This window comes from Gekko japonicus, unplaced genomic scaffold (genome assembly GCF_001447785.1).
Source record: "Gekko japonicus isolate JY-2015 unplaced genomic scaffold, Gekko_japonicus_V1.1 scaffold261, whole genome shotgun sequence".
In the NCBI taxonomy this organism is placed as follows: Eukaryota; Metazoa; Chordata; class Lepidosauria; order Squamata; family Gekkonidae; genus Gekko; species Gekko japonicus.
Genome location: NW_015172558.1, coordinates 1122177 through 1140761, shown reverse-complemented (window position 1 = coordinate 1140761; position 18585 = coordinate 1122177). Strand labels below are relative to the sequence as shown.

The 18585-nt window shown below is 42.4% G+C and overlaps 2 protein-coding genes across 5 annotated transcripts in view; both read right to left on the bottom strand.

The window, feature by feature from the left end:
* Positions 1-8217, bottom strand: part of LOC107118833 (echinoderm microtubule-associated protein-like 6) — a 159828-nt gene extending 151611 nt beyond the window's left edge. The window contains exons 1-2 of the mRNA XM_015421208.1: positions 7950-8217; positions 1924-2793 (exon numbers count right to left, since the gene is read on the bottom strand). Of these exons, the coding sequence (XP_015276694.1) occupies positions 1924-2120 (197 nt within the window). The 5' untranslated portion in view covers positions 2121-2793; positions 7950-8217. The remainder of the gene's footprint in view (positions 1-1923; positions 2794-7949) is intronic.
* Positions 8218-11461: 3244 nt separating this feature from the next.
* Positions 11462-18585, bottom strand: part of SPTBN1 (spectrin beta, non-erythrocytic 1) — a 258319-nt gene continuing 251195 nt past the window's right edge. For all 4 annotated transcript variants that reach the window (XM_015421214.1, XM_015421216.1, XM_015421215.1 and 1 more), the window contains 3 exons: positions 17424-17597; positions 13812-13854; positions 11462-12849 (listed from right to left, as the gene is read on the bottom strand). In XM_015421214.1, coding sequence (XP_015276700.1) covers positions 12634-12849; positions 13812-13854; positions 17424-17597 — 433 coding nt within the window. In that variant the 3' untranslated portion in view covers positions 11462-12633. The remainder of the gene's footprint in view (positions 12850-13811; positions 13855-17423; positions 17598-18585) is intronic.

Below are 18585 nucleotides of genomic sequence, written 5' to 3'. Positions count from 1 at the left end.
TGTTTCTCGTCTACCATCGGCCGCCAGTGAGGGATATCGACCATCTTGAAGTTTTAAAATTGAATTGTAGAGCACCATTTTAGTTTAAAATTGTTAAGGTTTTAATGTAATCTATGTTTTATTTCCGGCGCTGCCGCTTGTTTGCCGCCCTGGGCCGTAAGGGTAGGGCGGGATACAAATCTCAAAATAAATAAATATAAAGAAATATAAATAAATAAATAAATATATCATGGGAATAATACAGAGACCTTTCTATTGCTGTTCTTGTTTCCTGTGTATTACTTTTATTCTTACGTTTTAATTATTTGTAATAGCTCTTCTACATCTAGAGACACATTTTAAACACACAATAAATATTAGTTTGTATGTACTCAAGACCCCCTTGACCCTATCTCCAGCTCAAAGGGGGTTGGGGAAGACAGGTGCAGGAAGATTCAAAGTATTCACTCAAATCAGAAGTCACAGGTAAGGAAGCTAAGAAGAAAGAAAGAGTGAGCCTGAGACACTCTCATATCACACTGGAAAAGTGACATTTGATTAGAACTTTTATTGGAGCAAGTATTCTTAAACTCAGTATTCTTAAACTCAGTGGAACTCACCTCCAAGTAAACATTCCTAGAATTAGGGTTCAAAGAATAAACAAACTTGATTATCTGCACAGATATGAAAAACTGTATGTTATACTCACTGTAGGTTTATTAGTTCCTCAAGAAAAAAGTGTATGAAAAATATTTTGCTAGGTAAAGTCTTGACTCCCTACTGTTAAAGGTGGGTTCATTGCATTACCCAAAGTCTGATGTCATACAGATGGCTTTTCCAGATGCACAAAAACCAACACAAGCATGATGCTAAACCTAATACACTTCTGGTGGACAGGAATGTATATATGATGTAACAAGAAACACAACTGAAATAGCAGGTAGAATCCAAATTTGTTACAATTTAATACCAAAACAATGTTGGGATCCAACTGGTTGATGTTTTCCTAGCCGAAAAACATAGTATTTTTAAAAGACAAAACTTGTAAATAGATGGTTGAGTTTGAATGACTTCAACAAGATCCAGATGTAAGATTTAAGTTTTAATAATGCTGTTATCATTGCAAAGATTCAAGAACAAGAATATTAAGGATCAATAGAAACATCTTCAATATGCTTGGGGGGGAATCCAGGCTGCTTTTCCAAATTACTTCTAGCAGATATAAAAGTCATCTCATGAATTATGCACGTTTTAAAATACATGGAAATGAAATATCATGAGGGTAGTATTACAGACATGTTTGAGAGACCTGCAAACTTGAATTGTTTCTGAAAGCTCACCCTATTCAAGTTTTCTCTCTTAAAAACATATTGTCATCCATCTAAGTCTCTCTTCTCCTCAAAAACACATAAAAGCAAGCCTAAATATGTTCAGTTGGAAGCAATTCTCTCATCTCTTTCAAGAGCACTTCCCAGTAAATGCATTTAAAATGGGAACATAAGCTCTACTCAGGTGATGAAATGTTGGGATCAAGGTGAAAACTGAGCAGAGTGGAACACTACGTGGATTACAGCTGCATGCATCAGAGAACAGATCTTCTTGAGAGAACAGCATCTTCTCCACCTATATACTACTTAGGCATTGGCTAAGGGTGTTGGCAAGTAAAAACAATAATAAAATAAAAAACCTCCAGCTTGGAGGAGGGGTGATGCTTACGCTTCTAGATTTTGGTGCAATTAAAGTTAATAACTCCAGCAAGATTCTAGGTCTTATCTTATGCATGCACAAAAATATAAACAGGAGGGATCCAACTGCATCCAGTTTTCTCACATACATCTCCAGAGATATTTGCTTATCTAAAATGCAAGATGCATGTTAAACCACGAGAAGTTGTGGAGGGTTATTTTGCTGATCCTTCCCTAGCCCACCCACACCCTTTCTTACCTGATAATGTCATCATTGTGCCCCAAGAAAAATTTCTGGCTGTGCTCTCTGGTATTATAAACCACTCCGACTCCAGCTACGAAGTAAACCACTTCCTTGCCTGCCGTGTAGTACAGGTTGTTGCGGCACTGGTGACCCCTATACCCATACACCCACTCCAGACGGAGCTGGCATCTAGGAGCTGTCCGATCCGCCATGATAATCAACCCCCCCTGCCCACAAGCACACGGGGAAAAACTGGTGCTGCCCCCACCCCCACGTCCTTTGCCTTCCCCAGTTTCCCCCTTTCCAAACGCTGTCAATTCCCGCTTGGCTGCCAAGTCTTCAGGCTGCACTTTCCGGTGATGATTTTCAGTGGAAAATGCATCCAGACAGAGTCCTGCTCTGCTGCTACAGCCACCGCTGCTGCTGCTTTTCCTAGTGCTGAGCCGCCACCATAATCTTCTACTGCCAGAGACGAGCAGCTGCTGCTTTCCCGCTGTTTTGCAACCCGGACAACTTCAAGGGGGTGGGGGAGGCACACAGATACAGGAAATCAGTGCCATGCAAAACTGTGCGTGTCAATTCCATCCAAAGGAGAATGAGCTTGTTAGTGTTACAATCACTGCTTGCAGAATGCCAGAGCTGTGCATCCCCCCCTATTGCATCTTCCTAGCTTCTTGCAAAGGGAAAGTCCTTGTATTCAAACGCGTCTGTAGTTTTCAGTGGTGTAAAAAGTGCAGCTGATGTGCAAAATGAGATCAATGTGTTAAAATACCACTGATAAGGTTGTGTTCATTCTGACACAGCTTTGACTGTGGAATAACACCATCTTCTATGGATTTTCATTGTAAGGCATTTGCAACTTATTAGTGTGATGACAGGAAATTCCTGGAGGGAAAAATGAAATACATTAGTATGATAAACCACTCCAAAAGTTTTATTGATATTACAAAAACAGCCTCAGTCCTACTAAGCTGCTCCTCAAAAAACAGGAAACATTCTCCATTCACACAGAGACACATACTATTTCTATGTACAGGAGAGCAATGAAATTGTCCTTACATGGTTGTTGTTGTTCAGTCGCACAGTCGAGTCCGACTATATTAAAGATCGCTAGATTCATATTATACATCACAACATTCCCTAGGCAAAGTACACACTTCCTGTTTTCCATCCCCCCCCCACTTAAATCCAAAATTGATTTTTAGGCTTATCTGGTCTTGCTTACAGTTTCTCTACATTCGGTCTGATCATAAAATCATCTTTAAATTATCACTTACAAACTCAGTTCTTCTATTAAGACTACAGAGTTCTACTATCACTACAAAATCAGAGAGAGACTGGGGGAGGGGACTAGTACACAAGCCCAGCACAATATGATGCCCTGTACAGAGGCATGAATATCGAGAAGCAAGGAGAAGCACACAAACTGGGATGGGTAGGGGTGCTCTGTGTGCCCACTTCTGTCCCAGAGTCCAGTGCAAAAAGACAAAAAAGGGGCAGGCCAGTGGAGCCACATTCAGAGCCCAGCCCAGTATCAGAGTGACACATGGACAGGAAAAGGAGACGGGATCATAGGACAGCATATTCTTCCACAGAGCAGGTAAAGACAGCATTCCTTGATAAGGAAAGGTTATCTGTTCAAATTCAGCAACTAAACTAATAATTGTGGTGATCTATATACTAATAGCCAAGTCAGTGAAATTTTAGGATACTTAAATGTGGTGACTGGAGCTGTGAATGGGCAAGACATCTTTCTGCAAACCTGAAAGGGACCCCAGATTTGCATAAAAATGTGAAATCTAAAAAAAAAATACAATGGGGAATTAAAAAACTTGAAAATGATAAAGGGAGCACCTGTAGCTTTAAGCAATGGATCCCCTCAGTAGCTGTTGCTAGGCAATTGCAGTATTCAAGGGTGGGGTTTTGTGAGTAAAAAGGCGGGGGGGGGGGCTTTACGGGCCTATTTTGGCCTTTGACGGAGGACTCATTGGGGCCAGGCCTAACTAGGTTTGCCAGCTCCAGGTTGGTAAATCCTGGAGATTTTGAGGTGTAGTCTGAGGACAGAAGGGTTTAGGGCAGGGAGATGCCTCAGCTGAATATAATGCCATACAGTCCACCCTCCAAAGCAGCCATTTTCTCCAGGGGGACAGATCTCTGTCAATTCTGGGAGATCTTCAGACCCCTAGGCCTGACAGCAACCTCTGGGTGACTTGATACCACCCGACCTGCATGAGTCAACTAGGTCTGGCAGCTTGTGACTGTTCAACAGCAGCCATTCTATGAAAGCCAATGTTGTGTAGCAGTGAGAGCTTAAGAATAGCATCTGGGAGACCCAGGTTTAAATCCCCATCTTGCTGTGAAAGCTCACTGGGTGATTTTGGACCAGTCACATATTTTCAGCCAAACCTACTTCACAGGCTTGTTGTGAGGATACAAAGAAGGAGAGAAGAATAATGTGAGCTGCTTTTGTCTCCACTGTAAAGAAAGGTGGGGTATAAATGAAGTAAAGCTTTTGATAATGTTCCTCATCAAAGGCTCCTAAGTAAGCTCAATAGTCACAGGATAAAAGAACAAGTCCTTTCATGGATCAAAAACTGGCTGATTAATAGGAAACAGAGAGTGACTATAAATGGGCAATTTTCTCAGTGGAGGGTGGTAAGCAGTGGGGTACCGCAGGGATCAGTACTCGGTCCGATGCTTTTTAACTTGTTTATTAATGATTTGGAGTTAGGAGTAAGCACTGAAGTGGCTAAAGTTGCAGATGACACGAAGTTGTTCAGGGTTGTGAGAACCAGGGACGATTGTGAGGCACTCCAAAGGGATCTGTCGAGGATGGGCGAGTGGGCGTCAACATGGCAAATGGGGTTCAATGTGGCCAAGTGCAAGGTGATGCACATTGGAGCCAAAAATCCTAAATATTGATGGGGTCTGAACTGGCAGAGACTGACCAAGAGAGAGATCTTGGAGTCGTAGTAGATAACTCAATTAAAATGTCAAGACAGGGTGTGACTGCAATAAAAAAGGCCAACGCTATGCTGGGGATTATCAGGAAGGGAATTGAAAACAAATCAGCCAGTATCATAATGCCCCTGTATAAATCGATGGTACATCCTCATTTGGAGTACTGTGTACAGTTCTGGTCACCACACCTCAAAAAGGATATTATAGCTTTGGGAAAAGTGCAGAAAAGGGCAACTCGAATGATAAAAGGGTTGGAACACTTTCCCTATGAAGAAAGGTTAAAGCGCTTGGGGCACTTTAGCTTGGAGAAACGACGACTGAGGGGTGACGTGATTGAGGTTTCTAAGATTATGCATGGGATAGAGCAGGTCGAGAAAGAAGTACTTTTCTCCCTTTCTCACAATACAAGAACTCATGGGCACTAAGTGAAATTGATGAGCGGTCAGGTTAGAACAGATAAAAGGAAATACTTCTTCACCCAAAGAGTGATTAACACATGGAATTCACTGCCACAGGAGATGGTGGTGTCTGGGGCAGGTGATGCACTGTATTCTTGGTGCTTGGGGGGGCAACAGTGGGAGGGCTTCTAGTGTCCTGGCCCCACTGATGGACCTCCTGATGGCACCTGGTATTTTTGGCCACTGTGTGACAGAGTGTTGGACTAGATGGGCCATTGGCCTGATCCAACATTGGCTTCTCTTATGTTCTTAAATAAATAATAAATATAAGCTGAAGTTGGGAGGCAGATAAAAGGTAGGTTGCTCAATGGCTGAAAAGAAGAGAATGACGCAGGGAAAAGGGAGAGGATATGGGAGTTGCCAGGACAAGGGAAATTTGGGAAAGAGAAAATAGTGTGGAGGATACAGGGGAAAGTGAGGTGCCACCTCATAAGTCCTCGAGGGTTCCCTACCATGTAAGTGGGCCTGGTCCAGTGGTTGGCACCACACAACTGGGCCACAGTTTTCCTAAGCTGAGGCTGCCAGGGAGGGCAAAGAGAGGGAAAGCTTAAGACAGAGTGGCAGATAAAGGTAGGTTGGCTGTTGGGTGGGAAGAAAATAGGGTTGCCAACTCCAGGTTAGAAAATTCCTGGAGATGCAGTGAGTGGAGCCTGGGGAACATGGGGTTTGAGGAGGGAAGGGACCTCAGACTCCACCTCTCTTTTCCTCCAGGGACCTAGGGTTGCCAACCTCCAGGTGGGGACTGGAGATCACCCAGAATTACAACTGCTCTCCAGAGATTAGTTCCCTTTGGGAAAATGGCTGCTTCGGAGGATGAATTCTATAGCATTACCCTGCTGAGGTTGCTTTCTTGCCCAAACCTCACCTTCCCAAGGCTCCACCCCCAAATCTCCAGGAATTTCCCAATCTGCTTTCAACCATAAGGGGGAACTGATCTCTGTAGTTGGAAGATCTGTTGTCATTTCAGAAGACCTCCAGGCCCCACCTGGAGGTTGGCAACCATAGAAGGAGAGAAGTAAGCAGGAAAAGGGGAGAGGCTATGGTGACTTTCAGGAAAGGGAAAGAGGAAATCGTGGGAGAGGGAGAAATGAGATGCCTCCCACAAGTCCTTGCGGGTTCCCACTTGTATTAGTATATTTCAGCAACATAAAAGGAGCATCCTTTCCCAGTGGAAGAAAGGGGAGTTGTGGCAATGGATAAGGCCTTTCTGTGACTTGACACCAATTTCCAAAGTGAAAGATAAGTGTCTCTCAGGATAGTGTACATGGGATCATCCTAATTGTTTCTTCTCATGACAACTCATTGTGGTTGATTAGTATAAGAGTACACGATTGGCCCAAGGTGAGCCTCAGTGACCCCCAAGGCCGAGCAAGGATTTGAATCTGAACCCAGAGTCTAGATTCATCCACTATATGAAGCTGGCCTTGCACATTAAGTTCTTGTGGGGTTGCAAGATTTGAAGAGTGAAGGAGAAAATCTAGGACTTCAGTTCTACAAAGAAGAAATGACCGTTTCAAATGAAGTCTGAAACCATACTCTCTTACTGCACTGGAAACCCACCACACAAAGGAACGGTGTAAGGTTGCCAACTTACCAGGAAAAAAGTCCTGTTCAGCTCTTCTGCCTTTAAAAGTGGCTTTATGTGCCACCTTGAGCCATGAAAAAGGCAGAATATAAAAGTTTTAATAAAATAAATCAATTACTTTATTATTTTGTTTTCTTTATTTATACCCTGCTTTTCTCCCCAATGGGCCCCCCAAAATTACTTAAAACTTCCCTTCTCCATTTTATCCTCAAAACAACCATCTGAGGTAATTAGACTGAGAGTGACTGGCCCAAGGTCACCCAGCAAGCTTCTATGGTAAAGAGGATTCAAATTTGGTTTTCCCAGATCATAGCTTGATGCTGCACCCACCACACCAGGCTGGCTCTCTAAAAATGAATAATATAAGTAAATAAATAAACACAGAAATGAATATCAGACCCCTAGCTGTATCAAACCAAAATCCATCTAGTCCAGCAACCGGTTACCTCTGAAAGCAGGGCAGAGGCCAAGGTGTTCCCTCTCGTTATCCCTGCAAAACAACTGGTATTTACAGGTACACTGCATCTGAATGTGGAGGTTCCATTGACTCATTGTGGCTAAAAGGCATTGATGGACCAGTCTTTCTTGAATATGCCAGTATAGAATATAGAATACAGGTCAGGATATAGGATCAAGATTTGAGAGATTTCACGTTCAAATCCCCCACTCTGCAGTGAAGCTCTTCACAGAGAAGTGACAAGCCTGTACGCTCCCCCCCCCCCCCCACCTCCTCCCCTTGGTTGAATGCAGATGCACTAAATAGAGCATTTGCCTGAAGCCTTTTTAAAGGCACCTAAGCGAGCGGCCCTCGCTAGGCCGTGTGGCAGTAAGTTCCATGACCGAACGATGCTCTTGCGGAACTACTTGCTCTATGCCTGCTGCTTGACAGAGAGGCTGTTGGAGGCACAAGGGCTGTGCAGAAAGCTGGCAGTCCCCACGGAAGCGGGTGGATGGGAACAGGCGAAGCTGTCACTCACATCAACCCCTCAGGCAGAGCAGAGCTTCCTCCCACCCCAGACAGTGATTTCGACCGTCACCTGTGAGCAGCAGAAGCGGCGCTTGTAGACGGCAGCTTGAAGAGGAGGTGGAGGAGGCAGGCTGGGGTGCCGGGAGACGAGTGAGTGGCGCTCCCTCCTCCTCCTCTTCTTCTTCTTCAGCCTTCTCAAGCGCATTGCCTCCCCTCAGCAGCCCAACCCAACCCGTTTCCTAGGCAGCGCTCACAAGAAGATGCCGCCGCCGCCTCATTCGACATTGGGCCAGGGGCGGGAACGCAGAGCTGCGTCAACGTCTCACCACTTTGGTGAATCCCCTTGGAAACCCCGCAACTGAAAGCGCCCTCACAACACAAACCTCGCCTGGAGAGAGGGTCATGGGGAATGAAGTTCGAAACGTCATTGGACCTGTGGTAGAGCACGTCTCTAGAAAACTACAACTCCCAGGATGCCTTGCGCATCAGCCCGCGTCTTGGGCCTCACTTTTTTTTTTTTTTTTTAAATTTAAACGCCGTTCCGCGATCCGCCAGTGTTGCCGTGGAGCCGGCTTGTATAGAAGGGCGTGGGTGGTTTCTAAGGGACGGTGCGAGTGAAGGAATACTGTGAGAGAGACGGGTCAGGGTCAACAACACGAGATTGTGTTCTGTTCAAGCTTTTTTAATGCGGAGGGCTGTGTGGTATATTGTACTGTAGAGATCCTTAGACGCTTGATCGAATGTATAGTTAGTTTTGAAGAAAGGTGCGCTGTGTTCAGTGTGATTTATTCTCAAAAATACTGGTTCGAGTGATGGACTAGGACTGGGGAAAGGTTTCATATCCCCACTCAGCCATGACAGGAGCTGAATAACTTTAGAAAAGGTTATACGGCATTATTGGTCCTTGCAGAATCCAAAACCCAGAACAATATCCATATGATACCTTTTATTAGGACCAAATTGACACAAAACATTGTGCAAGCTTTTTGCCTCACCAGAATTCTTCATCAGGCTGGATGTTAGAAAATTTTAAAAAGATGCAGGTCCACAGAAAGTGCTATAAGGTGTTATTATGCCAGCAATAAAGTTCAGCTAGTTGCCTGCTTGAGGATACATCAAATAAAGCTCCACAGTAGTACAATTCCTAAGCAACTCTTATTATTTCAATATACTATTCAGGCCAATACAATACAATAGTTACACAGACAAGTTAAGAACTTGAAGGGAACAATGCATCCCCAAGTGTGGCTTCACTGTTCAGGGGTGGAAAACGGCTTCTCAATTCCAAACTGGAAAAACAAATGTCCATGAAGCAAGTAAGTCCAATCTTTGACTTGAGGCAAACACAAAATGATGAACCGCAGTCGACCCACTCTAGATATTAATGGGTTGTTGATCCCTTCCTCAGGACTGCACCCAGATGGGCAAGTAATGCCTCCAAAAAGGCTTTGTTTTGCAGCAACAGGAACTCCCTCAGAACAATGTCTCTAAACAGAATTATAACAGTAACGTTCACAATACTATGAATAACAAACATCAAGATTAACTTGCGAATAAAATATCTTACCAAAACTGCCTTATTTGTCCTTATTCATGATGAACATGTGGCCTCACTTTGCAGGCATTCTCTCATCTAAGCATGTAAAGACGGCTCTTAGGGACTGGCAAGCCTCTCCTAATACTTAAAGCTTGTCTGTGTCTCCAGGTGCAAACTACCTAATCAGCTTATCAGTGATGTCAGTTTAGAGAAAAGCACTCAAATCTACATATGCATTAAGTCCCAAAGGTTTGCATGCTTCTAACTTAAAGATAAATTCCACTTCCTTTTGTAGCAAAATGTTTTGCACATTTTCCTTTTTAAAGGTGTTGTGTTAAAGGTGTTGCATACCTTTCTCTTGTACTTTTCTGGTTTTTTAAATCCTAGTCCTATTGCATTGTTTATTGGATGTCTTATGCTGTCTGATTACATTGAGTCTCAGCAAAGAAAAGTGATCTATAAAATAAAATACACAAAACAATGTGAAAATTGTCATTATTTCAGATGCACTCAAGTAGGTCTGTGAAGCCTGAATAGTTACATGCTGACCAGTAGACAGTGTTCAGATTCTTTCTTCTTGTTCAGGAGCTACGCATAAACAAAAGTAGACAGTGTTCAGATTCTTCTTGTTCAGGAGCTACGCATAAACAATTAAAATAATTGATATTCTGCCTTTCCCTTGTTGCTAAAAGCATACACAATACACAACAAAACCACATGAATCTCTCTACCAATGAAAATTGCCTCCAGTTTAAACCCCATTAGAAGCCCTAGCAATAAAATGGCTTTATAGCACTTTACAAGGACCCTGTGCTCCTCGCCTCCTCCAGAAGCATGTTCCACAAGGTGGTAGCCACTACTGGAAAGGACAGGGTTCTAGTAGATGCCAAATGTGTACCCTTACATGGGGGAGTAACCAGAAGGTGGCAACGAGAGAACCATAACTGGTACAGGGGAACATATGAGACAAGACAGCCAACATGGCATTCAGTGCTTAATCTGATAAACATGAAACTATATTCTTGAGGAGGGGTGAGGGAAGTGGTTGCTAGTGATATTGCAAAGTTCAGTAACTGTGGATAGTAACAGTTTGGACAGCCTCCTTTAGTTAATGTGGATGCTACACTAACTGTTCTACAAAATGTTTATCGGTAGCCACATACTGGCTCGACTGGCAAGGCAGTTACTGTACACATCAAATAGTGCAGAATGCCTTCAATTGATGATATAAATGGCACATTAGTTTAGAGGGTTTTTAAAAAATGTTAATAAAACATAAAAAAACTGCTAGGTGGTTCTGGGGGGCACAATCCAGTGAGTTTAAGCCACACTCACTTGTGTGCCAGATGGTGGTCATATATACAGAAAGATAAGGATTTAATGCATTTAAATTTAACAAAAGTGTATATGTATCTGCAGCTTCAAAGTCAGATATGGAAAATAAGTTTATGGCATTGACAGTAAACAGAGACACTGAGGGCAAATAACAGGAGGGACTTTGGGCCTTCATGCCCTACTAGAAGGATTTTAAGACACATTACACTGACCAATGTTAGAAATAAAACAGGTTCAGGTTCCACAGGAGAACAATGATTTAGTTTACAGTTTCCTCCCCCACCAGATAAATTTGCTTGTCCCCAAGTAGAGGGTGCAGTTTTAAAAACCTCTGAACAATAAGAATTTTGCGCCCAGTACACTGGCATTTGTCCACTCAAGCTGTTGGCTCACCTGCTGAGGTGTTTTGGAATATACACAAACGTAATAGTGATACACAGTAACACACTATGAATTTCCTACTTGAAAATTTTGAGGCCTCCATAGGGCCAGAAAAGGTGCTCTGTGAAAGGGAACACATTTTTCAAATTATGGCTTAGATCACCTGACATTAGGATCCTTGCTCAGACTTCTTTGGTTACTTCTGTGCCAAGAAGGAGGGAAAACCATATAAAATAAGTTTTTGGCTTCCTTTCAGAATTATTATTGGCATATTAAAAGGAAGGGGCTGATATTGGGTGGGGAACGAAGAAGGAATCTGAGTATCAAGGTTAGTTTTAAAAGCATTTAATGACATAGCATATATTTAACAGATAGGGTAAAAGTCTAAAGGTACAGTTCCATACAACCGAAAGCCAGTTCCAGTACTATCCTGACTACAGGCCCAGTCACTGAAAAGTCATTCCTATTAAATGTAAATTTTGTTTTTTGATTGTGCAGTAAGATGAAAATTGTTCATTACAATAGTTACAGTGACAGAGAAATGCACACTATGTATCAAAGAGCAAAGGTAATGTAGCAAAATTATAACACAGTGTAGCAGCAGACAAGCAAGTAACCATTGGAGTAACATTACTTTTTTTCCAGTAAATGCTTCAGTTCCACTTTTACACTTAATCAATGATTTTAAAGGGTTTTTTTATTATACATCTAGTCTTATTATACTTTTTACTAGAATTATCTGAAACATACAATATAATGTATTTCAGCAAAAAAGAGAGAGAGAAAGAGAGAGAGAGAGAGCTGAAATTACAGATTATTTAAAACCGTTATCAGTATGCTAAGTCCTTCGTTGTCCATACCAACATTCTTAACTGTCATTGCCAGATGCAGGAAAAAAGCCTCACAATCGTGTTAATAATAAACAGATGCCTGGATACAAATGATTTTGGTCTGCAAGTTAATGCTGGGCTGCACTCAGTTACGGCAAAAGAGAATATGCTACCCATTTCATTAAAGGTTAGATTCGCAGTGGGGAGAATCAACTTGTCAAGACTCAGTGCAACCACTTTTGATGGAAGTGAAAAAAAAAGTGTACATTTGTCTCCGATGGGAGTGTTAACTTTGTAAGCACCGCTGCCTTGCATATCAATGACACTGAGGTATGGGGGGAAGGGAGGGGGTTGTTTTTCCAAGACAGCCTCACAAAATTGAGGAACAGTTTAAATAGTAAGATCTAATCTACATTAACTTCATTTTAAAAAAAAGAGAGAAAAGAAAAAGAAAACTGGTTCTCTCTTACACAGAAGCTGCCCAATGCACCTCAGTCATTTGTAACTTTAGAATCTTTTTGTGTATTTTTTTTAAAATGCTCTATAAATAAAAAAAATTAAATCACATTGAGGAACATTAGGCACGGAGAGTAATGTATTGGTTCTGAGCTTGCATGCTGGAATTCCACTGGAACGGTCGGAGAAGTGCAGCGTGTAGGATAGGTGGGAGTTCACTTCTTTTTCCCAAAAAGGCTGAAACGCTTCTCTTTGTCTTTCTCTTTGTCTTTCTCCCGCTTGCCGGGACTGGATTCGCTGGTTATTGTAACGCTGGCTGGCAGGGTCTGGGCACGGCTCGTAGCTGGGGTGCTCTGTGTGCTTGCAGACACATCAATTTTGTCCGAAGAGATTGCGGAGGTGATGGCCTGGATCCATGTGTTCATATCCTCCTGCAAGAAGCATTAATGTTACTATACATACGCATAAAGAACACTCTAGGGCTCCATCAGCTTCCCTGTAGGGTTTTTTCTTAATGTTTTACAAGTGGATTTTTAGATGAAAAACTTGCAAAAAACAGCTGATGAGCTGAAGGAAGCAAAAATGGCAAGTTCATTTAAATGAAGGGCTCTTCTGAATGACACCTGGAGACTGCAAGCTGGAAATATTATTGCAGCTTGAGATCTGGTGAAACGATCTTTCCTTTTCTCACTCCGCTCTTGTGCCTCCAAAAGGGAAACATGGGAAACATCCTCAGTTAGGGTGAGCAACCTGTCTTGAGCCTCCAGAAAAATATATATCTATTGCAGCAGAGAAGGGCCACAAACCTGCCTGGGACATTTATTTATTTCATTTACATCCCACTTTTCTCCTTAATGAGCATCCAAAGTGGCTTGTATTGTTGTGCTCTCCTCCATCTTATCATCACCACGGCCTTGCAAAGTAAGTTAGGCTGAGAGTAAGTGACTGGCCTGAAGTCACCCCGCTAGGTTTGATGCTAGAGTGGAGATTTGAATTCTGGTCTCCCAGATCTTGGTCTGACACTCTAGCCTCTACACCACACTGGCTCCTTAAGTCCTGAACAGCCTGCAAACTCAGCTTAAAATGGTATCGCAATGTCATGATGTTCACTGGAGCTGAAAGGGAAGTTGGTACTTCCCACTGCCTTAAGCTGACAATTTCTGTAGCCAGAAGTATGTAGCACATGGGATAAGATAAGCCAACAGCCTTCCCAGTTCCTGCCCCCTGAGCGTGGTGGTGTTATAACACATACATTGTGACTGAAGCCCTTTGCTTACCAGAAAGTAATGTGGTCCTTAATATAGAATACAGAGAATACCACAGCAACAATGGGACACTAGTAGCTCTGACATTATTTAAAACAACAACAACAGAACAAAAGGCAGACACTTACATCATCTTTGGCCTGGAAGAGGTACTCATTGCCATCAGTTAGCCTGTAATACAGAACAAGAAGTTCATAGCTGATTAAAACGCGGCTGTTCCTAACACTCCAGCAGGTGCAACAGTAATTACAATCTTTGGTCTTCCTGTGTCAGTAATGCTAGTCAAGACTCAGTGTTGGTGTAAGTACCACGTATACCACCCCATTCCTCATTTTAGAGATATCGCATACATCCTGACTGTCATCACAACAATGCGAATTTATCCTAATTTGAGGTCTGGGCTAGTCAGCTCTCCTGCCACAGCATTTTAGATGAAAGCAAAGAACATTCTGCAGGATTTGTCACACCCTGAACACTCCCTGTTTGAACTGCTGCCTTCGGGTAGAAGATACAGGACAATTAAAACAAGGACAAACAGATTAAAAAATAGTTTTTATTTGAGAGCTATTATTGCTTTAAATGCTGTATGAAATTGGAATTTGGGTGACATTGGTGGTTTAAGTTGTAATGTGAACCTTAAGGGAGTTATGGGATGGTTGTGAATGGTTGTGTGAGTGTATGAGTATGGTTGTAGATCACCGAATGATTGCACCTTTAATTTCGTTGTACTATGTACAATGACAATAAAGTATATTATTATTATTATTAGGGAGAGGAATGGTCCAACACAGCCTTGGGATTCTGTGGCAGAGATAGATGTCCCAAGGATGCAGTTATTTATTTACGCAGGACATTTTTATGCTGCCTCTTCAGAGTCTTGCTCAGGGAAGACTTATTGCATGCTTCTTATTCTCAAATCTGAAGGAATCTCTGCAAGTCACTCCCACTGTAATATTTATTGGTTGGGGAGGGTTTTCCATTTATTCCTAAGAAAACCATAGTATGAAAAGCTGCTCCTGGATTATCAGCACATCTACATAGTCATGCCAATCATTTATGCATAGAAGACCTACCTTATAAACATCAGTTCTAGTATGTCACATTCTGCATCAGCACAGAAAAAACACAGAATGCCATACTGGGCACAGAATTCAACTTCCTGAGATTATCTGCTTTAATTTTAATTGTAGGAGTCCCAGCAGTACAGGGGAGAGGGTTTAAAATTTCACAATATTAACCCCTGAGTCTACCCTAGGATGGTATATTTTTCCCAGCTGGAGGGTAGGAGATGAGTTTACAAAAATGGCTTGGGGAAAAAGAAGAGAAGAAGAGATTGGATTTATACCCCACCCTTCACTACCCAAAGGTGTCTCAGAGTGGCTTACAAACTCCTTTCCGTTCCCCTCCCCACAACAGACACCCTGTGAGGTGGGTGGGGCTGAGAGAGCTCTGACAGAAACTGTTCTTTTTCAAGAATAGCTGTTATCAGAGCTACGGCTTGCCCAAGGTCATCCAGCCTGGTGCAAGTGGAGGAGTGGGGAATCAAACCCGGTTCTCCCAGATTAGAGTCCGCGCACTTAACCACTACACCAAATTACTACACCAAAAAAGTTGAACCCTTCCTCTCATTATGCCAGTGCTCCAAATCAGGAAATCCTGCAATGACTATTTACCATTATGTAAATAGAAGTATCCCCCCTCATTATCTCCCTTCCCTCAAAATGCTGGTTCACTTAATCTGTGACAGATGTATCTGGGTCCTACACTATAAACTAGGAAGATCTACTAAGATTATTTTTTCTCCCTCTGAGTCATCTGGATGTGGGAAGGCTTCACATTTTCTCAGTGCAAGGCCACATTTGACTGCTATTAATAATGCATAGAGATAATAAAAAGAATACAACAATGTGGAAAATCACCAGTGAATCACACTGCTGGAGGCTCTGGCTTCATGGAGGGATACACAGATTTATCCAAAGCATTAATTTTCTCCTATCAGTGGGCTGGGCTCTCTCAATCTCTCTACTATTTTAAGAAGATAAATAATCCCTCAATTGTTTTCTCTGCATCCATTAAGCTACTTTAATAAGGGTTACTTTGCTTTGCATTGTCCATTTACAGCTAATGTAATGCTGAACCACTTTTTGCAAGGTAATTGGAGGAGGACTCATTTCTAGCCTTTGGAAAACTTCTTATGGCCCTTTGGAAAAAATGATCTGATTGCATTGCCACTTGAAGATAAAGGGGCAGGGAGGTAGAATGGAAACTGACTGTGAACAGTTGAATGCACATAGTGAACTCCTAGGCAAAAAGGGAATGTTGGAGGTGTCTTATTCCTCTAAGACCAGCTTCAATGGCCAAGTGTGACAGACGGTTTCAAGTTCAGCCCTCAAAAAGCCTCAGCCAATCACTTTCAAATAGTAGATGGTGTACTGGAATGTTAAAGGGGGGGGGAGTTTGGCAATTTAACTCCGGGCCAACTGACAGAGTTGAGTGTTGTTATTTATTTATTTAATTCATACCCCACCATCCCCATGAAGCAGGCTCAAGGCGGCTTACACAGTTTGGTGGGAGAAAGGCTGGGAGGTCTGCTGGTTAGGCAGGGATTTCCTTTGGGACTTTAGATATTTTGAAGACAGGTAGGTTTTGGGTGCTGTTCTTGTATAAATCAAACGTTAGAAGTCTTTCTGTTCCATGTTATAAGTCTGAATCAGTTAAACAAGAAACCTGTTTTGTAACTGTTAGACTTTCTCAGACACCAGCTCTCCAATAGGTCTGTTACTGTAATACTGAGAGGACTGAAGAAAACAAAAACAAAGAACCACCAAACCACACGTACCACTGAAATAAGCCTTTTTCTTAGTTATTTTCATCAAGTGTACTGTGTGGTCCCTTCAAGGATACAATGAACAGGTGAACGCTTATTCAAGTTGAATGCTGGGTGGCACCCTGAGTCCAGGCATTGCCCTCACTGAGGATTAGAAGACTCACAGGTCCCCAAAGCCACAATTATAATTTTTTTAAATTATAAAAAAGAAAAACAAGTTTGAAGGGTGTGAAACTTAAGTCACTAGTTTCTAGATCTTGAGAAGGGGTGCCTTACATCAAGCACTTATCAGAAAGGTTGCAAAATGGGGTCAATCAGACAATGTAGTTGTTTTTGCAAACTTAAGGTATTCCCTGGGTATGGATATACATTCCTATATAATTTTTAAAAAAACCCTTCCCCTTCCCAATGAAGACTGAGCATGCTCTAGGATGTATGGAACATTACCAGCAGCTGAGGATAATAAAAGAAAACAAAGATGGATGGGAAAATTGGCCTGTTCAATCCCTTCAGAACATAGAATATGTGTGTGTGGGAGGTACTCGGTTGGAGGAAAACGTATCAATGATTTTTCCCCTTATGATTCCTTGGCATCCTGAAGTCGTGATGTTATAACACTTATCAGAAAGCCAAGAGCTTAGAGAATCACAGAGGAGTTACTACTAACAGCAAAATGGAAAAAATGAGGCTCAGCACTGCCCCAGATCATGAATTCAGTGGGCTTGTTCTTGATTCTCTGTCCTCTGCAACACACACAGAAAGTCACAGAAGCACTGGACTTTCTTGGAAGACAAAAGTAATGTGGACAAGATTGAAAAGCAGTGATATTGGGGGAATCAGTGCCATCTCTATCAGGAAAGGAGGCCATTTCCACATAACCCATCCCCCCCCCCAAGATACACCAAGGCTTTACCTTAGCTTGAACACATGCTTTTTCTTCTTGTATTCAACTGCAATGTCACAGATGGCTTCTTTCAGACTCACAGGAATCTCACTGTGGTAGGGGATGCCTGAGGAAGCAGCTTTTGCATCTTTGTAAAAGCCCATCTCTTGGTTGTTAATTACGCAGTACACATTATGCCAGGATCTTTGAGACAAGGAAAAGAACAGGATGGAAGTAAGATCAGTCATGAATAAGTAAATGACTGTTCAGCTTTTGTTATACCTGTAGCTTTAAACAAGCAAATAAAGACAGCTGGCTGGGAGAAGAGAAACTGTTTATATTTAGGAAGTATGGATTCTGTGTCTGCCCAGAGCAGCTCCGTTATAACAACAATAATCAATATATCTAATTCTCAACATGGCAAATGCCAGAAAAATCAGTAATCTTAAATATATATACTGGAGGGTTAGCCTCCCCAATAACAGAAGCAGCACCTGTAGGTTTAAGAAATTAATGCTGTTGCTAAGCAACCACATGTTTGTCGGCCATCAAGCTATGGTTTCTGTCAGTAAAAGATGGGGGGAAGAGAGCAAGGCCCTTTACAGTACTGTTTTGGCCTTTGAGGGGGGCCTCAACAGGGCCAGGTCCACCAGCAACCACTGGGCGACTTGCTACCCTGAGACTTGCATGCCCCACTCAGGCTGGCTGCTTGCTATGTTCAACAGCAGCCACCCCACTAAAGAGAATATGATGTAGTGGTTAGAATTTGAGACTAGGATCTGGAAGACTGAGTTTCAAATCACCACTCTGCCATGGAAGTTCACTGGGTGACCTTGGGCAGTTGTACATTTTCAGCCTAACTTGCCTTACAGGACTGGTTTAAGGATAAAATGGAGGACAGGAAAGTGACATTTTCATTGTGGAGAAAGTGTTAAGAGAATGAGCTTGATATTTGCTTTATGGACTATTTATTGCTACACACAATGGACTGTGCACACACACATAGGCTCAGAAAGCTGTACACTTTAAGTCACCTGTTGTGATACAACACATAGAAGGTGCCTGCACATACCTTACATGTAAATAAGGTTTCAGCTACACAGTTGCCAAGCCTGGTGAAGAAGCACACACCTCCATTATTGTGAGCCAATGAGAAAACAACAACTCTGAGAAGAGACAGCCCCCATTACGG